Here is a 16,452-nt window from a genome sequence, read left to right on the forward strand (position 1 = left end):
GTGTTTTAAATTGGAGAAGTTAAATCTTAAAACAGTTCCTTGGGAGGACAAAGATGGGGAAATACCAGAGAAAAGGATTCTGGGAGGCCTTACCTTACTCCATGGTTTTCCTGTTTTCTTAGCTTAGAGAGAACTCTATTATATTCTAGCTGGACTCAGTTTGGAAAAGGAGAATGTGTTTTCTTAAGTGAGGTCCCAAGGGTAGAGTTCAGCCAGTTTAGCTCTTAGCTCAGGCTTTGGGATGAAAGAGGACCTGTTAGAGACAAAGCTCTGTTTGAACTGGAGTGACTCACAGGAGGTATCCGAGGAGAAAATGAGTAAGTGTCCTGGACAAGTATAGCCTTCAATGGAGGGTATACTAGATAAGCTGAATCATTCTGTTTTTGGTTTTTGAAATAGTCTAAAATATTTAGAAGGACTTTTGTTTGGTGGTGCATTTACATTATAGGAATATGCTTTACATTATAGGAATATGCTCTAACACTGAGCTACATCTCTAGCCTTGACAGGGGTGTGTGTGTGTGTGTGTGTGTGTGTGTGTGTGTGTGTGTGTGTTAGTCCTGGGACTTGAACTCAGGGCCTGGGCATTGTACCAGAACTTCTTTTGCTCTCTACCTCTCTACCACTTCTTTTGTACTCTACCACTTGAGCTACAGTTCCCCTTCTGGCTTTTATTGGCAGTTGGTTGGAGAAAAGAGTCTCATGGACTTTCCTGCTGGGGCTGGTTTTGAACTGCACTACTCAGGATTACAGGCATGGGCCACCAGCACCTGGCTCTGACGGGAGGTTTTAAGAGGAATTCTGAAAGTGATTTTAAGCCATATGACATTGTAGAATAAACACTTATAACTTTCAGGTAAAGAAGAGAACAAGTTCTTGTGGATGAGCAAATGCTGACATTTGTCAGAACTCAGCAATCACCCTGCATGTGATTGGATTCCAGAAGGTTTCTCTATCTAATTTTAGTTTGCATATATTAATATTAAAAGTTATTTGCAGTTGTTAAAAACACACTAGCTAATGATATGGTTGTGAGGATGGGAGGGAAAATGATCCAGAAGCTTCTCAATGGAGACAAGGCCAAACCTGAATCATTAAGGATCACTGATGTAAGATAGTTCTTGGAAGGGACATTAGCTTTTTCTTTCTTTTTTAATGTTGTGTATTTATATAGGTAGAAGGATGTTTTCTTAGCCTAAGATTTTGGAAACATGGGTAGGAGATTCTGGAAGGAAGGATGAGAAGGAGAGAAGAAATCCTGGCCTTTCCCTTATAGTGTGACAAAGTATTTCTCACACTGCTGCTAAATGACCTGGAAGCAAAAAACACTACAGAGGAAGATGTGAGAGAGGATTTATTTGCTTAAGCTTCAGTCTAAATTTTGTGTCATGGAAAACTTGACATCTGGGTTTGTCTCAAATAGATGTATTTAAAAAGCTAGAAAATGCGCTCTTCTTCCTGCCAGTGATGCTAGCCCCAAAGGGTGACGGTTCCTAAAACCAGCTGGGCTTTCTGTAAGAAATGTGGCAAGCGCTTGATTCCATAAAGTGACACAGGGCAACAAGGGCAAGGATTCCCTGTAGGCCCAGGGAAAATGGTGTTATGTGAAGCTGATTTTCTGAACTAAAAGGCTAAAACTCTTGCAAAGATTATACTGTTGAACCCAACTACTGATCTAATTGAACTGGGAGGAGAGAGAGCCAAGTGATTTCCTATTAAGCATCATCTTTTGTTTTATTATGAAGATAATATCATTCGGATATGTGAGGAAAAAAGAGAAACATACAGTGACTGGAATACAGGGCAAAGGTGATTAAGAGTATCAAGTAGTCCCAGTCGTAAGGCCTTGGAGTTGAAGAATCAGAGATGCTCTCAGAGTAACCATAGTACCCATCCAAACTCTACACCGCTATTATTCTGAGACATAGGTTTCTTTGGAAACTGTTCCTTTAATATTCATATGATGGGACCTTTACATATAATAACATCTAATATCAACCAGGTGTGCATAGTGTGCTAGGTAGTATTCTTTGCCTCATATAATCCTTGAATGTGTATGAAGACCATCTATTTCTTCTCTCATTTTACAATGAGAAGTATGTGATGCACAGAGACGAGAATACCTTGACTCCAGGTTATGTAACGAGGATAGGAGAAGGAAGATGGAATCTGGCTTAGGAGGCATGTTCTTCTCTACTGCCCTGTGGACTTGCCCTCATTGGATGGGAGAAGCCCTAGAGAAGCAACCTTCCACAGAGCCTAGCCTCCTAAGATGGGACATTCTTCCTTCCATGATTTAGCCAGTAACCTGATTTTGTTAAATACAGCACCTGCTTTTCTTACCTTGAAACTATGGCTTCAATTGAGGTCCAAGGGCTGCAGATTCATAAAATCAAAGTATCACAAAAAGAAAGCTAGCAAAGGAATGAAGTCAGATCTCTACCTCACACCAAATAAAAAATTAGCTCAAAATGAATTAGAGACTTAAATATGTGAAAACAGAAAGTATAGAAAACGGAAGAAAAAAAGACATAAATCTTGCAACCTTGGATTAGGTAGTGGTTATATAGGAGCCCAAATATGTGCGGGGGGGGGGGGATAGACTTCATCAAAATTTAGAAACATCTGTCCATCAAAGGATGTTCTCAAGAAAGTGAAAAGGCTTCTCACAAAATGCCAAGAAAAGATTTCTGAATCACATATCTGATAATCATATACCTAAACAGATAAAAGACTGTTACAGGGAAATAATGAAAAGACAAATAGCTCAATTAAAAAGAAACAAAAGAGGTAGTTCCCCTGGAAACATGTAAAATGGCCAGTAAGCATGTGAGAACAAATCACTAGGGAAGTGCCAATCAAAACAATAGTGAGTACCAGTTCACACCTACTAGGATGGATACAGTGAAGAAATACAGCTAATAAGTTCTGGTTACAATATAGGCAATTTGGAACCCTTATTGCTATGGGAATATCGTATACTTGCTTTGGAAAACTGTATGGTGGTTCCTTAAAAAGTGAACAACAAAAAGAGAATTATTATGAAATCTTTCTATTTATCACTATATTTTCAAAGAGATTGAAAGTATAGGTCTGTACAGAAACTTGTATATGAATTTTCATAGCAGCAAATTGTGCTTGATAGCTGCAAAATGAAAGTAATTAAAATGTCCGCTGATGGATGAATAGATGAGCAGGTGTGGTCATTTAAATGATGGAACATTATTTCCTCTATAAAAGGAAGGAAGTGCTGATACATGCTATTACATAGTGGCAAAATAAACCAGATCCTGGGATTCCATTGATATGCAATGTCTAATACCATTAGTCATTAGATAGACTCATAGACTAGACAGAAAGTAATTGGTGGCTGCCAGAAGTTGGGGAAGGGAAAAATGGAAAGGAACTGCCAATAGGTACTGGAGTTCTGGTTGAGGTAATGAAAATGTTCGGGAGTTGTGTAGTGATTAGAGTTCCATTCTTTTGAGAATATACTAAAATGTATTGTAACACAACATAAATAGAGCCATACTGAATTTTTTTTTTAAAGAAGCCTCATTGGCCCTTCTGGAAAAGCAGGAAATAGAGTCACAATTGACCATTCCAAAAAACACAATAGCAGGAAATTTTAACCAACTTCATTTTGAGGCCAGTTACCAAGGGTGAGTTCTCACTTCCTCTCTCCAACTTTGTAGCCCAAAGAAATGAGTAGTTGAGCTGGGGGAAGGGAGACGGAGGAAAGAAGACAGTGCCTCTGTTTTAATCTAAAAGTCAGCATTCTGTGACATGATCTGTCATACCCTCCAGAGACTTCACACATATTACAAAATAATAGCCTTTGGTCATGTTGTCTCTCCACACTTCTTTATTATTTCGTGCTGTACTGTGTTTTCCTCTGGCTGAGTTGTTCTTTGGTTTTGTCATATCTGTGTGTTTATTTATTTTTACAGATAGAGACTCACCATGAGCAAAGTAGAAGCCTACAGAGACCTGATTGTGGAGGGTAGATGCTGTCATTGTTTCTATATGGGTTTTGGTTGTAGCAGAATGTTGGGCTTATAAGATGAGTTATGAAACATTTCTTCAGCTTTTGTCTTCTGAAGGAGATGGGAGAGAATTGTTATTATTTCTTAGACATGTGATAGGATTTGCCAGTGAACACATTCAAGCTTTGTGTTTTCTGTTTTGGAAGATTATTAACGATGGACTCAATTTCTTTTATAGACATAGCTGTATTTATATTGCCTATGAAAAAAGCCCACCTCTTGTCTTAGATCCAGGCCAGAGCTAAGAATTAAATCAACATCAGATAAGACTAACAGTTTTACATGGCAGGGGGTGAAGCATAAGCAATTGAAGATGCAAGGAAGGGCTAGAGTAAACTGCTGAGACACTGGATTGAATAAAGAATAGGTGTGAAGCAGCAACTAAATCATGTATGTGAGGAACGTTCAGAAAATGGCTTAGTTTAACAGAGTCTGTAGAGAATTTTTTTTTTTAGTTTTGACTTCATGTTCTCAAAGGTTGGATTGTTATATCTTTCAGGTATAGGAAACACTTTTTATATGAGAATGTTAGCTTCTGCTTTTATAAAACAGGGCGGTAACAACACATACCTGCTAATTTTCAAGTGTCTTTAACTGAAGCAGTCAATATGACAGAATGGCAGATTTTAACCCTTCATCTAATGTTTTCCTCTGACAGTTTTGACACACTGAATCTCTGAAGGCATTAGTTCACTTCACCTATTATTACATCTGCAGGCATGGAATTGTTCATAGTATTCTTTTCTTATACTTCCAGTGTCTGTGGTACATGTAGTGATGACCTCTCTTTCATTTCTAGTGTGTAATTTGTATCATCTTTCATTTTCCTAGTGAGTCTGGTTGGAGAATTATTGGTTGTTCTGAACTTTTCTTTAAGGAGCCAGTTTTTGGTTTTATTGCTTTTTCTCATTTGATTTCCTGTTTGTAATTTCACTGACTGTGGTTCTAATTTCGATTACTGCTTTTCTTCTTCCTACTTTGATTTAGTTGGCCCATCTACTAGTTCTCTAAGGAAAAAAGTTAATATATTTTACATGTCCTTTCTTTTTTACTAGATTCATTCAATGCTATAATTTTTTCTCTAGGCACTGTTCTTGTTGCATTTGATACCTTTTCTTTTTTAGCCCTAGGACTTGAACTCAGGTCCTGGATACTGTTCCTGAGCCTCTTCATGCTCAAGGCTAGTGCTCTACCCCTTGAGCCACAGTACTACTTGCAGCTTTTTCTGAGTAGTTTATTAGAGATAAGAGTCTCATGGACTTTCCTGCTTGGGCTGGCTTTGAACCTCACTCCTCAGATCTCAGCCTCTTGAGTAGCTAAGATTACAGATGTGATCCACCAGTGCCTGACTCCACAACTTTTGATAAATTATGTTTTCATTTTTAGTTCAAGATGTCTTAGAGTTTTTCTTGAGATATACTCTTTATTTAGAAATATGTTGTTTATTTAGAAATATGTATTATTTAGAAATATGTTGTTTACTATGAACATATTTGGGGATTTTTTTCATGTTATTTCTGTTATGGATTTCTAGTCTAATTCCGTTGTAGTAGGAGAGAGACAGTCTATGATTCCTATTCTTTTAGCTGTGTTAAGGTGTAATCAACATGATCTATCTTGGTAAATGTTTCAGGTCAGCTAGGAAAAAAATGTGTATTTACAGTTACTGAATGAAATAGTCTAGAGATGTCAATTATATCTAACTGATTGCTTGTGTTGCTGAGTTCAACTACTCTGTCTCTCTATTTCTAACAGGGTATTGAAGTCTCCAACTTTAACAGTGGCTTCATCTATTTCTTCTTGCAGTTCTAACAGTTTTTGCTTTTTTTGGGTCAGTTGTGGGGCTTGAACTCTGGGCCTAGGTGCTATCCTTCAGCTCTTTAACTCAAGGTGAGTGCTCTACCATTTGAGCCACAGCACCACTTCTGGTTTTCTGAGTGGTTTATTGGAGATAGGAGTCTCATAGAGTTTCCTGCTTTGAACCTCAGATCTCAGCCTCCTGAGTAGCTAGGATTACAGGTGTGAGCCACCAACACCTGGCCAGTTTTTGCTTTTAAATGCAGATACTTTAAGGACTTTTACATCTTGGAGAATTGACCCCTTCATTATTAGTTAATTGTTCTCTTTATACCTGAAAGCTTTCCTTTCTTTCAGATCTGTTCTGAAATGATTACAGTTACTTATATATTTTTATAAATTTTGTATTAACATGACATGCTTTTCTCTCTTTTTAAATTAAACATATATTTATATTTAGATTAGATTGCTTGTAGATAACATATAACTCATTTATATGTATATATGTATGTATTCACTCTGATAACCTTTTACTTGTCCCATTTAGAACATATATGTTCAAAATCATTAATGATGTGATTGGATCAATGTCCACCATTTTTATTACTATTTTCCACTTATTATTTTTGTTCTTTTGTTCTGATTTTACTTTCACTTTTTTGTGCCTTTGTGGTTCTGAGCATTTTCTGTGCTCCTGTTTTCTTTCTTTAGTTAGCATATCAATTATATCTTTTAAATATGAGATACAGATTTTTAGTGGTTGCTCTAGTATCTGCAGTATACATTTATAATAAATCCATTGTTAAATAACACTGGACCCCTTCATGAATATTGTCAGGGCATTAAAATAACAAAATAATTCTACTTTCTCTCTCTTGCTTCTTGTGCTAGTCACACACATCCATGTATAGTTACAACTTTTACACATGAAAAAACATAACTGAAGCATTATTGCTACTTTGAACAAACTATTATCTATTTAAGATTTATTTTTTCTTCTTGTCAGTCCCTTGGCTTAAACTCAGAGCTTAGACATTATCCTTAGGCTTTTTTAAAATGCTCAAAGCTAGCACTCTGCCACTTGAGGCACCAATCTACTTCTGGCTTTTTGGTGATTAAGTAGAGATAAAAGTCTCATGGATTTTTCTGCCTGGGCTGGCTTTGAACCACAATCCTCAAATCTCAGCCTCCTCAGTAGCTAGGATTACGTTTGGAAAAAGATCTCATATTATAATATATTCTACAATTAAACCTCTCTTGTTGAAGATCTACTACTTTCAATTTTTTCTCTTTAGAATTCATAGTGGGTGAAGTAATGCACTTAAAAATATGAAAAAAAGTAATAATGAGAGGTACAAGACACTATGTTGAAAATGAACTTTACAACTTGTGTGGGGGAGGAGTTGGGGAGGTAGGGAGGGAAGGGATGGTAGGGGAAAACAAAGGAGGAGGTAACAATGCTCAATAGGAAATGTACTCATTACCTTGCTCATGTAACTGTGACCCCTCTGTACAGCATTTTTACATTAAAACATATAAAAATATGAAAAAAATTGTTCTGGGGCTTGAACTCAGGTCCTGGGCACTGTCCCTGAGCTTTTGTGTTCAAGGCTAGTGCTTTACCACTTGAGCCATAGCTCCACTCCTAGCTTTCTTTTTTTTTTGTAGTTTATTGGAGATAAGGGTCTCATGGAATTTCCTGCCCAGGCTGACTTTGAACCTTTATCTTCAGATCTCACCCTTCTGAATAACTTGGATTACAGATATGAGTCACCAGGGCCCAACATGAAATGTTTTTGAGTCTCGCTGATCTTTTAATGCCTAGTTATGTGACAGGTTTTTAGGATAGTTCCACTTTCTGAGCTCAGTATCTCAGCAGAAAATGAAACAAACAACAATATGCATATTTATATGCTTCAGGCTATAGGAGGCTTACCAAGGGATTCCTTGTTTTGAAACTAGATAGCTACATTATTACTAACCCAAATGCAGTACCTTTCTTCCTTCTGTGTGGGTTACAAAGCTGGAAGAATGGACAGCTGCATTTCATCCTCAGGCTGCTAAGGAAGAATGGTGAGCAAAGAAGGGTCTGAAGTATCCCAGGGAGTTGGTCAGGGGAAACCAGAAGGCTTCAATGCTGGCCAGGGCTTGCCAGGTGGCTGCAAAGTCAATCTTAGACCCTGTGTGCTGGGAGCTGGAGCCCATCCATTAAGGCAGTGCTTAAGCCTGATCCAGGAGACTGGGCCAAGTCCTGGAGGCAGTCTCTGGGACCAGAAGGTATAACCAGAGGGAAACATGGATTTAAATTCCAGGGCATGAAGGAGTAGTTCAGCATATCTCAGAAGGGGCTGGAAATGACTTTTTTTTTTTTAAAAAATGAATGTTTGAAGGACACTGTCTCATACCAAACCCTATAAAATAAAAATTTTAAAAGATCGTGAGTTTTGTTTCTGTCTGTGCCCTGTGAAGCATATGTAACTTCAAAGGCAACTCTGGAGGGTGCAGGAAGAAAAGAGCACACTTTTGTTTCCAGTTTTGGCACAAATCCAGCGAACTTTTTTTTGATGCCGAGGAAGCAAAAACCTTATATTCCCTCTCAATGCACGTGCATTTAGCAGATCTACCTTAATTTTTCTGCAGACACCTGTTTAGCCAACTGTGTTGGGGTTTTAATTTTCAGGAAAAAGGCAAGATCATGCTGCATGATCTGCAATGAATAGCTCAGATCTGTAGGCACACCTTTCATTAACCTCTTCTTCCTTCCTATCCTGTCTTCTGTGTTTTAAATAGTTGTTTATAAGACTGCTTAACATACAGAACACCATTTTAATAGAAATCTGACCATGGAAGAGGGTAGTGTTCAGCGAGTTATGGCTTCAACTTGACTCTGTGTTTGTCTGTGAGCCCATAGTCATATGTGAGCATATGTGAGTACAAGATCATGTATGCATGTAATGTGTGTGAATGTGTGCCCATGTGTGCCTGCATACAGTGTGTTTCTGGAAACCCTTGGGGTTCTTGTCAACTTGATTGATGTTGAATGAATCCATCTTTCACTCATTAATACTCAGCTGTTCTTTATAGTGATCTGTGTGGTCCATTTTCTTTTTGGCCTATCTTCTGCCATGTCCCACCATCCTTCCATACTTGTTCTTTATGGGAGACAGCTCTGTTGATTTGTATATTTAATTTTGGCCTGCTTGTGATAATTGTTATTGTTATTTTACAAACTCTTTCCACCCTATCTTCTTGACAGTTTTCTCTGGCGGTGGTTGGACTTTTAATTGATCCACTGTCAATCTTAATGAACCTGGTATGATTTCATGGCCTTTTGGGTCTTTTGACTCCTCAGGTAGAAACTTCCATTCTGTATGACCTAGGTCTGATTATTATAGATCAAAGAAATTGTTAGCTTTGAGGGGGACAAGATATTATTGGCTTCAATGTCTCAGATATTGGACTTCTTTTTTCTTCCTACATTAATAACTCATAACTCATTGATCATTTTGCTAATCTTCATTGATGATATTATTTTAAACTTACAAATGACAGCAATACAATATTTACAACAGTTATATCAGTATGTTAAAAGCTTTTGCCTCCAAATAGAGGCCTTCCCTGAAGGATTTGCTTATGGTTAGGATGAACTTGTTTCGGTTTACTATTGTGATGTAAAAACACTTATCAAGTGGTCAAAGCATATAAGTTACTGCGTAAAACTTTATAAATATCAAGAAGTATTTCAGTCACTTGCAAGTACTGTCTGCTTTCTATATGCTTAAAATTGCATCAGATAGTACTGTGAACACACACATATACACACATATACACTCATATCACAGATGGGTCTGTTCCCTCAAATAGCTTACTGGAGAGAAAAACAAAAAGAACCACACATGGAATATTTATAGAATAACATAAGTAAACTTAAACCTAAATGTTTAGTTGGTTGGAGATTTACATAATAAGCTTGCTGGATAGACAGACATATGTAAATATATATATGTTGGGGATTATTATATATGTGTATGTATAAATACATACTGTATATGTTATGTACATACACAAAAATGTATATACATACATAGATATACATACATACACACATACATATATATTCAGCATAATTCATAGACTACATGAGTTGAAGATGCCATTGTGAAAGAGAAGGAAGAACTTGGACAATTTGTGAAAGGAGTGAGGGAGAAGGAGAGGTGAGAAAAGGAAGGTGAGTAAAATGGCATTTTCAAACCATGTTATTGCTTGTTGATTAAATAGTTTGGACTGTTTTCCAAGATTGAAATAAAATTATGAAATGACAAGCACTTGTATTTACAAATATGTTCTTTTTGGTTACTAGAACCAGCCAAAATACTTTTACTGAGTATCTTCTATGACCCTCCTAACTTCAAGGAGGAGATGTGAATTTTCATTTTTTTTTTGTGGGCCTGAACTCTGGGCCTGGGCGCTGTCCCTCAGCTCTTCAGCTCAAGGCTAGCCTCTACCACTTGAGCCACAGCGCCACTTCCGGCTTTTTTTCGTTTTGCTTATGTGGTGCTGAGGAATTGACCCAGGGCCTCAGGCATGCAAGACAAGCTCTCTACCACTGAGCTACTTCCCCAGCCCAGGAGATGTGAATTTTGACTTTTGGTCTTATGGAACTCACTATGAATATATGAGTGTTCACTGAGAAAAATTAGAAAATAAAGACAATAGTACATGGAAGAAATACTTGAGGGGAGTGTGGATGAATGTCTTCACTATGTTGTTTTCTCTTATTTCTCGTTCCCTTAGGAAGTTAATTTGTGATAGCTTAAGCTGCAATTTTTACTGATGACTCAACTATATTAACTATTTGGGATTTCATGCTCGGATATGGAGCATTTCCTTGTTATCTCAAAATTTAGGACACTGTTTCGCTTAACCAGATTAATTCTCCTTTTGATTTCTATTTTAGCACCATTGGTATAATCAGGCAGATTCAACTATTTTGACTACTTCTACATAGCCACATTTCTTTATGCTTCTCAGTTGCCATGGCTGCCCAAATATGGTTTGTGAGTATATCAAAGGTGTAGAAGATATTTTTAACCCAGTGAGCCCAAGTGTGCAAAGCCTGTGCAGTAGAGAGCAGGAAATGCAGCTATGTCCTTAGTGGTCTTTGATAAATCTTTCTTAAGGCAAGAGACCCAGTAAGAAATAAAATCCCTGTATTATTTGGGCTGAATATATATGAATATACATACTACCTAATATATATAATATATGACATATAACATAATATATATTATATAAAAATATATAAAACCTGTTGATTGGCTTCATAGTGGTATGTCAAATTATATGATTAAACAGTAGTTTGCTTTCAGTGTATTAGAAAATTTTAATGTCCATATATATGCATATATATATATATATATATATATATATGCTTGACTATATAGCTCTGACTGAACTCATAATCCTCAGTATCAGCCTCCCAAGTGCTGAGATTATAGGTATGAGCTGTCATGCACATCAGGAAAAGCTTAATATTTAAAGGAAACCTCTTATTCAATTTGTATTTTTTCTGTCACACTGTTCTCTGGACTGTTGTTGGGCTGTAAAAACATATTAATACATTGATTCTTAGTTGTATTGTTTCTGAGTTATCTTATTGTCACTTTTATTAGTGAAATAAACCATTATGTGTCATGCTTTCTTGTGTAGCATTGAAACAGAAATAACATAGCATAACATAGCGTAAGTATTCTAGATACTGAAGACAGGAGCCTGTCATAGGGTAACAGACTGGACTACTCCTCTCATTAAGATGTTATAATTTTATGGTGACTTATAAGAGGAGTATTTAGTATTTTCAACTATTCTTGTGAGGGCAATGTCTATATGCTGATTTTGGCTTTCTGCTTAGTACTTTGAAAGACCTAAGATTAAACTCTTAAAAATAAAAATATGTAGGGGGCTGAGAAGGTGGCTCAGTGGTAGAGTGTTTTCCTCACATGCATGAGGCCTTGGGTTTGATTCCCCAGCACCACATAAGCAGAAAAAAGCTGGAAATGGCACTGTGGCTCAAGTGGTAGGGTGCTAGCCTTAAGCTGAAGAGCTGAGGGACAGTGCCCAGGTCCAGAGTTCAAGCTCCATGACCGACCGAAACAAAAACAAACAAACATGTAGTGGCCAGGCATGGAGGCTCACCCTAGCAACCCTAGCTACTTGGGAGGTAGAAATAGGAGAATTGTAGTTTGAGACTAGCCTCAGTAAAAAATTTAGTGTGAACTCATTCAAAAGCCAGATGTGGTAGCTCACACTTAAGAATCCTAGTGACTTGGAGGTAGAGATAGGAGGATTGCTATCTTTGAAGTCACCCCAGGCAAAAGCAGGAGGCCATATCTGAAAGCCAAAAGAACTGAAGGAGTGGCTCAAAGGATACAAGTGTGTGCCTAGCAAGGGTGAGACCCTGAGTTGAAAATCCAAGTATTTCCCAAATGATAAACAAATAGCAATAAAAATACCCCCACTTCAACATCTAAGCATAGCACAATTGGATGAATATTCATGATTCACACTGTGATTATCAAATTAAACTATTTTTTTTTTTACTTTGCTCCAAGTTTTGGTAGGATGGAACCCACTGAAAGCCCTGGGTTTGGCATCAACGTGGCATTCAATCCAGAGGCAATAAGCCTAGATTTAGAAAACTACATACGTACATACCAAGGCGCAGGACATCTTTCCATAAAGAAAGAACTACATTTCCTTCTTTGACCTCAAGCTTTGTAAGACACGAGATGAAAGGATGTAAGTTTGAGATGTTTGATCTACATTGTGAAGGAGTTGCAGAGCCAAACATCCTTCAGAAATGATCTCCCGGATTTTCCAGCTATGCCCAACTTTCTCAGTTGGATGTTTCCCTAGCTCTTCCTTCTCCTTCAGAGAGGAAGTTGGAGGTTATTGTATGGTACTTGAAAAATCTCGTTCCTTTAGATCCCTTGCCAGTACCCCGTCATCTTGCAGAGACAGAGAACGTGCTCACATCCACAGCTTAGATGGTGGAAGGATTCCTTTGAACCAGATCCACCCTAGTGTGAATGCCTTCACACATGCCCAATGCTCTGACCTCAGACTTCATTTGGGCATGTGCTGCTTCCTATGGAGAACTTACTTCTCTCCCAGAAACTTTGTTTTCATTCTAACCCTTTCAGCTAGCTAGGCCCAAGTGTTTTGTTTCTTTCATCAAATATGCATTTTTTTAAACTCAAGCCTTTTGAAGAAAGTCTTGTGCTTACTAGGCAGGTGCGCTACCAGTTGGGCAATGTCTTAGACATTTTTGCTTTTGTTGTTGCTGTTGTTTTGACTAGGATCCAGAATTTTTGTTTAGGTCCAGCCTCAGATAGTGACCCTGTTACCTACATCCCCTGGATAGTTGGGATTACAGGTATGTACCAACATACCTAGCTTGTTGGTTGAGATGGGTCTTGCCAGCTATTATCCTGAGCTGGCCTCAAAGTGTGATGCTCTTTATCTCTATCACCTGAGTGGCTGAGATTATAATCGTGTACCATCAAGCCAGCCCTTCATGAAATATTCTTGAAAAGCATCAACACATGAATATTGAAGGATGATGGAATTTAAAAAAAACATTATTTTATAACCACCATTGGAGTTAATAGCTGATTCAGGCAAGAATGATCATCGGATGCTAATCAGTAGTGAGAGCTTGTTGGAGATTAGAATATTCACCCAGTGTCAGCACTTGGGCTGCTTAATTGCAATGGGAAAAGATAATTTGACAATAAAGAATACCTTACACAAGCCCTCAGATTTGAACAATTTAATATCACCAGTGGAGAAACAAAATGCTGTCCATGGATTAATTCCCTCCATCATGGAAAGCCTTCCTGACTATGGTGCTTAGTCTGAATGGCATCTGGAGGACACAATCAAACAAATCAAGAACTGAAGGATGGTTCTCTAAGAAAGTACTTCCCATTGGATCAATGTTACCCCTTTCAACATTCTCACCTATCCTCCTCTATCCACCCCTTCCCTTACTCTTCTTAATTTTATAAATTATACATTGGAATTTTTTTTATTACATTGTCCTCTTCATTTGACGATTCCTTTCCCCTTGGTCCCATCCTACGTCACTCCTTTTGAGCACCCACTTTCTGGTGTTTTATTTTGCTAAACTTTGACTTTGCCTTTCAAAGGAATTACATTATTTGAGCTCTGCCTTGAATCTACTGTATGCCAGTCAATACATTTGTATACATTTGTGTACTACTCAACATACTAATAAGTTTATAAGCTAAATCTAGCTTCCACATATAAGGGAAAATGTGTATCTTTTCTCTCTCTGAGCCTGACTTTACTTAACATAATTTTTTCTATTTCCTTACAAATGGTACAATTTCTTTCTAATGGTTGAGTAAAATTCCATTGCTATATATACCACATTTTCTTTGAGAAAAGGAAATTCATAAATTTCTAGGCAGAATTAGTTAAGAAGAAAGAGAACCTAAACAACCTATATCAGGAATGAAAGACATGCCATTTATTACAGACTCTGTAGGGAAATATTATGAATAGTTCTATGTGGGAAATATTATGAATAGTTCTATGTGGGAAATATTATGAATAGTTCTATGTCAGTAAATATGACTGCGTTTTTCTTTTCTTTTTGTTATACAAAATCTGTACATATTTGTGGGATACTATATGATACTTTAATATGTTGTGGGATGTTCAAGTCAGAGTAAGCATATCTATATTTTCTCTCTCCCATTCTCTCTCACTTTGTGCTTGTCCTGGGGCTTGAACTTGGGGGTTTGGGCACTTGTCCCTGAGCTCTTTTGCTCAAGGCTAGCATTCTACCACTTGAGCTACAACTCTACCTCTGGCCTTTTGTGGTTAACTGGAGATGAGTCTCTGGGACTTTACCTCTCTGGATTGGCTTTGAATTGTGATCCTCAGATCTCAGACTCCTGAGTAGCTAGGATTACAGGTATGAACCACCAGTGTCTGGCTTCATATCTGTATTCTCAAACATTTATTTCATTGTAGTAAACACACTCAGTATCTTCTTGCTTTTTGGAAATATATAGTGCTTTGTTGTTATATATATAGCCTGCTATGGAATAGAACATCAGAATTTCTTACTCTGTAACCCATTGTATTTTGATTTGTATTTCCCTTAAGACTGGTGATTCTGTGAAGTTTCTCATCTGCTTTTGGCCATTTACTTATCTTCTTTTGAGAAACACCTCTTTAGATATACTGCTTGGTTTTAATTGGATGAATTATTATTGATTGATTGATTGATTTACTTACTGCTGCTATGAGTTGTTCTTAATGCATTCTGGATATGAGTCTCTTACCAGATGGAGAGTTTTCATCTGTTATTCTGTTTTGTCCTTTTTACTCTGTTGTCTGTTTATTTTGGTACACATAAACTTTTTTAGTTTGGTGTAATTCCGTTAGTCTATTTTAAAAAATATGTTTACTATGGGTTGGGTGTAATATCTCAGAAACTCTTCCCCATTTATGATATCCTGAAAGAAGGAAGACACAGAGAACTTTGAAAGTGAGATTGGATTGTGCATTGACTGGGAATCCTGGCTTTGGCCTCTGGTGAGATGCTGTGGTTGCTTACTAACAGTTATGCTCAAAGCCTAGACTTGTAGAGTAGATGAGACCTTCAGCTGACCTTCATCATCGCAGAGAAGTGATGTGATTTGTCCAAGAATAGTCATTTATTATTCAAGCAAGCCTTTAACAGAATGCTATTTTCTCCTGATACTCCTATGAGAATGTTCTAGAATACTGTCCTGTCCCATCCATCTTTGTGGCTTCCCCTCTGTCTTAGAAAATGAACTGTACACAGTGGTGCTCAGTAAATAGATGCTGGCTGGTTGTTTCCTAAACTGAATTATAGATGAGAACTGCTTCACTTTCTTGGTATAATGGAAAGATGTACTCTGTAAGTGGGAGATCTTATTACAGTTTCCACTCATCAAACTTATTTTGAGTTACTTTTCAGTTCAAACTTGTTGTGCTGGTATGCTTGACACTTCTTGGTTCTGGAAGAATCTCTTAGGTTCTTCTGTGAATAATAGGAGTCCACATTTGTACGGTCTGAGCATGGCTGCAAGTGACAGAAATCAAACGACAATGGCATAAGCAAAGCAACTGGGTATTTCTCTGTCATTTGAGTCTGCAGCAATGCAATTGGTGCTCTGCTCTGGGACTCATAAGGACCCAGGTTCTTTCTTTTCTCATTCTCCACCATGTCTAAGCCTTTTCCTCATCCAGATGTGTCACTGTTATCCCTGCTGGGTCAGTTTACCTGCAACATGAAGATAGAATGGAAACTACTACCAGCAAAATTTATACTTTATTTCTATGAGGATTGTTTTGGTCACAGGTGTTACTACGTGCCATGCTAATTTCGAGTGAGTGGTGGATCTACAGTCCTAGTGATGGGGAAGGAGCTGGGTGTCATAGGAAGTTTGTCTTACCATTGAGGATACTGTAATATCACCCATTCATTCATTTCTTGCTTCAATTAGGCTGTGACACAGAGAGGAGGGCCCCTAGCCCTGTAGCTGGA

General features: G+C 37.6%; 2 protein-coding genes across 2 annotated transcripts in view; both read left to right on the forward strand.

The window, feature by feature from the left end:
• The window catches only part of Nebl (nebulette), a 319,353-nt gene that overhangs the window by 36,826 nt on the left and 266,075 nt on the right, over positions 1 to 16,452 (forward strand). The window lies entirely within an intron of this gene.
• On the forward strand, positions 1,038 to 8,260 carry LOC105984380 (chromosome unknown open reading frame, human C10orf113). The gene is given in 3 exon segments (XM_013014560.1): positions 1,038 to 1,109; positions 7,927 to 7,956; positions 7,958 to 8,260. Coding segments are annotated over 3 exon segments (405 nt in total).

This window comes from Dipodomys ordii, unplaced genomic scaffold, assembly GCF_000151885.1.
Source record: "Dipodomys ordii isolate 6190 unplaced genomic scaffold, Dord_2.0 Scaffold24, whole genome shotgun sequence".
In the NCBI taxonomy this organism is placed as follows: domain Eukaryota; kingdom Metazoa; phylum Chordata; class Mammalia; order Rodentia; family Heteromyidae; genus Dipodomys; species Dipodomys ordii.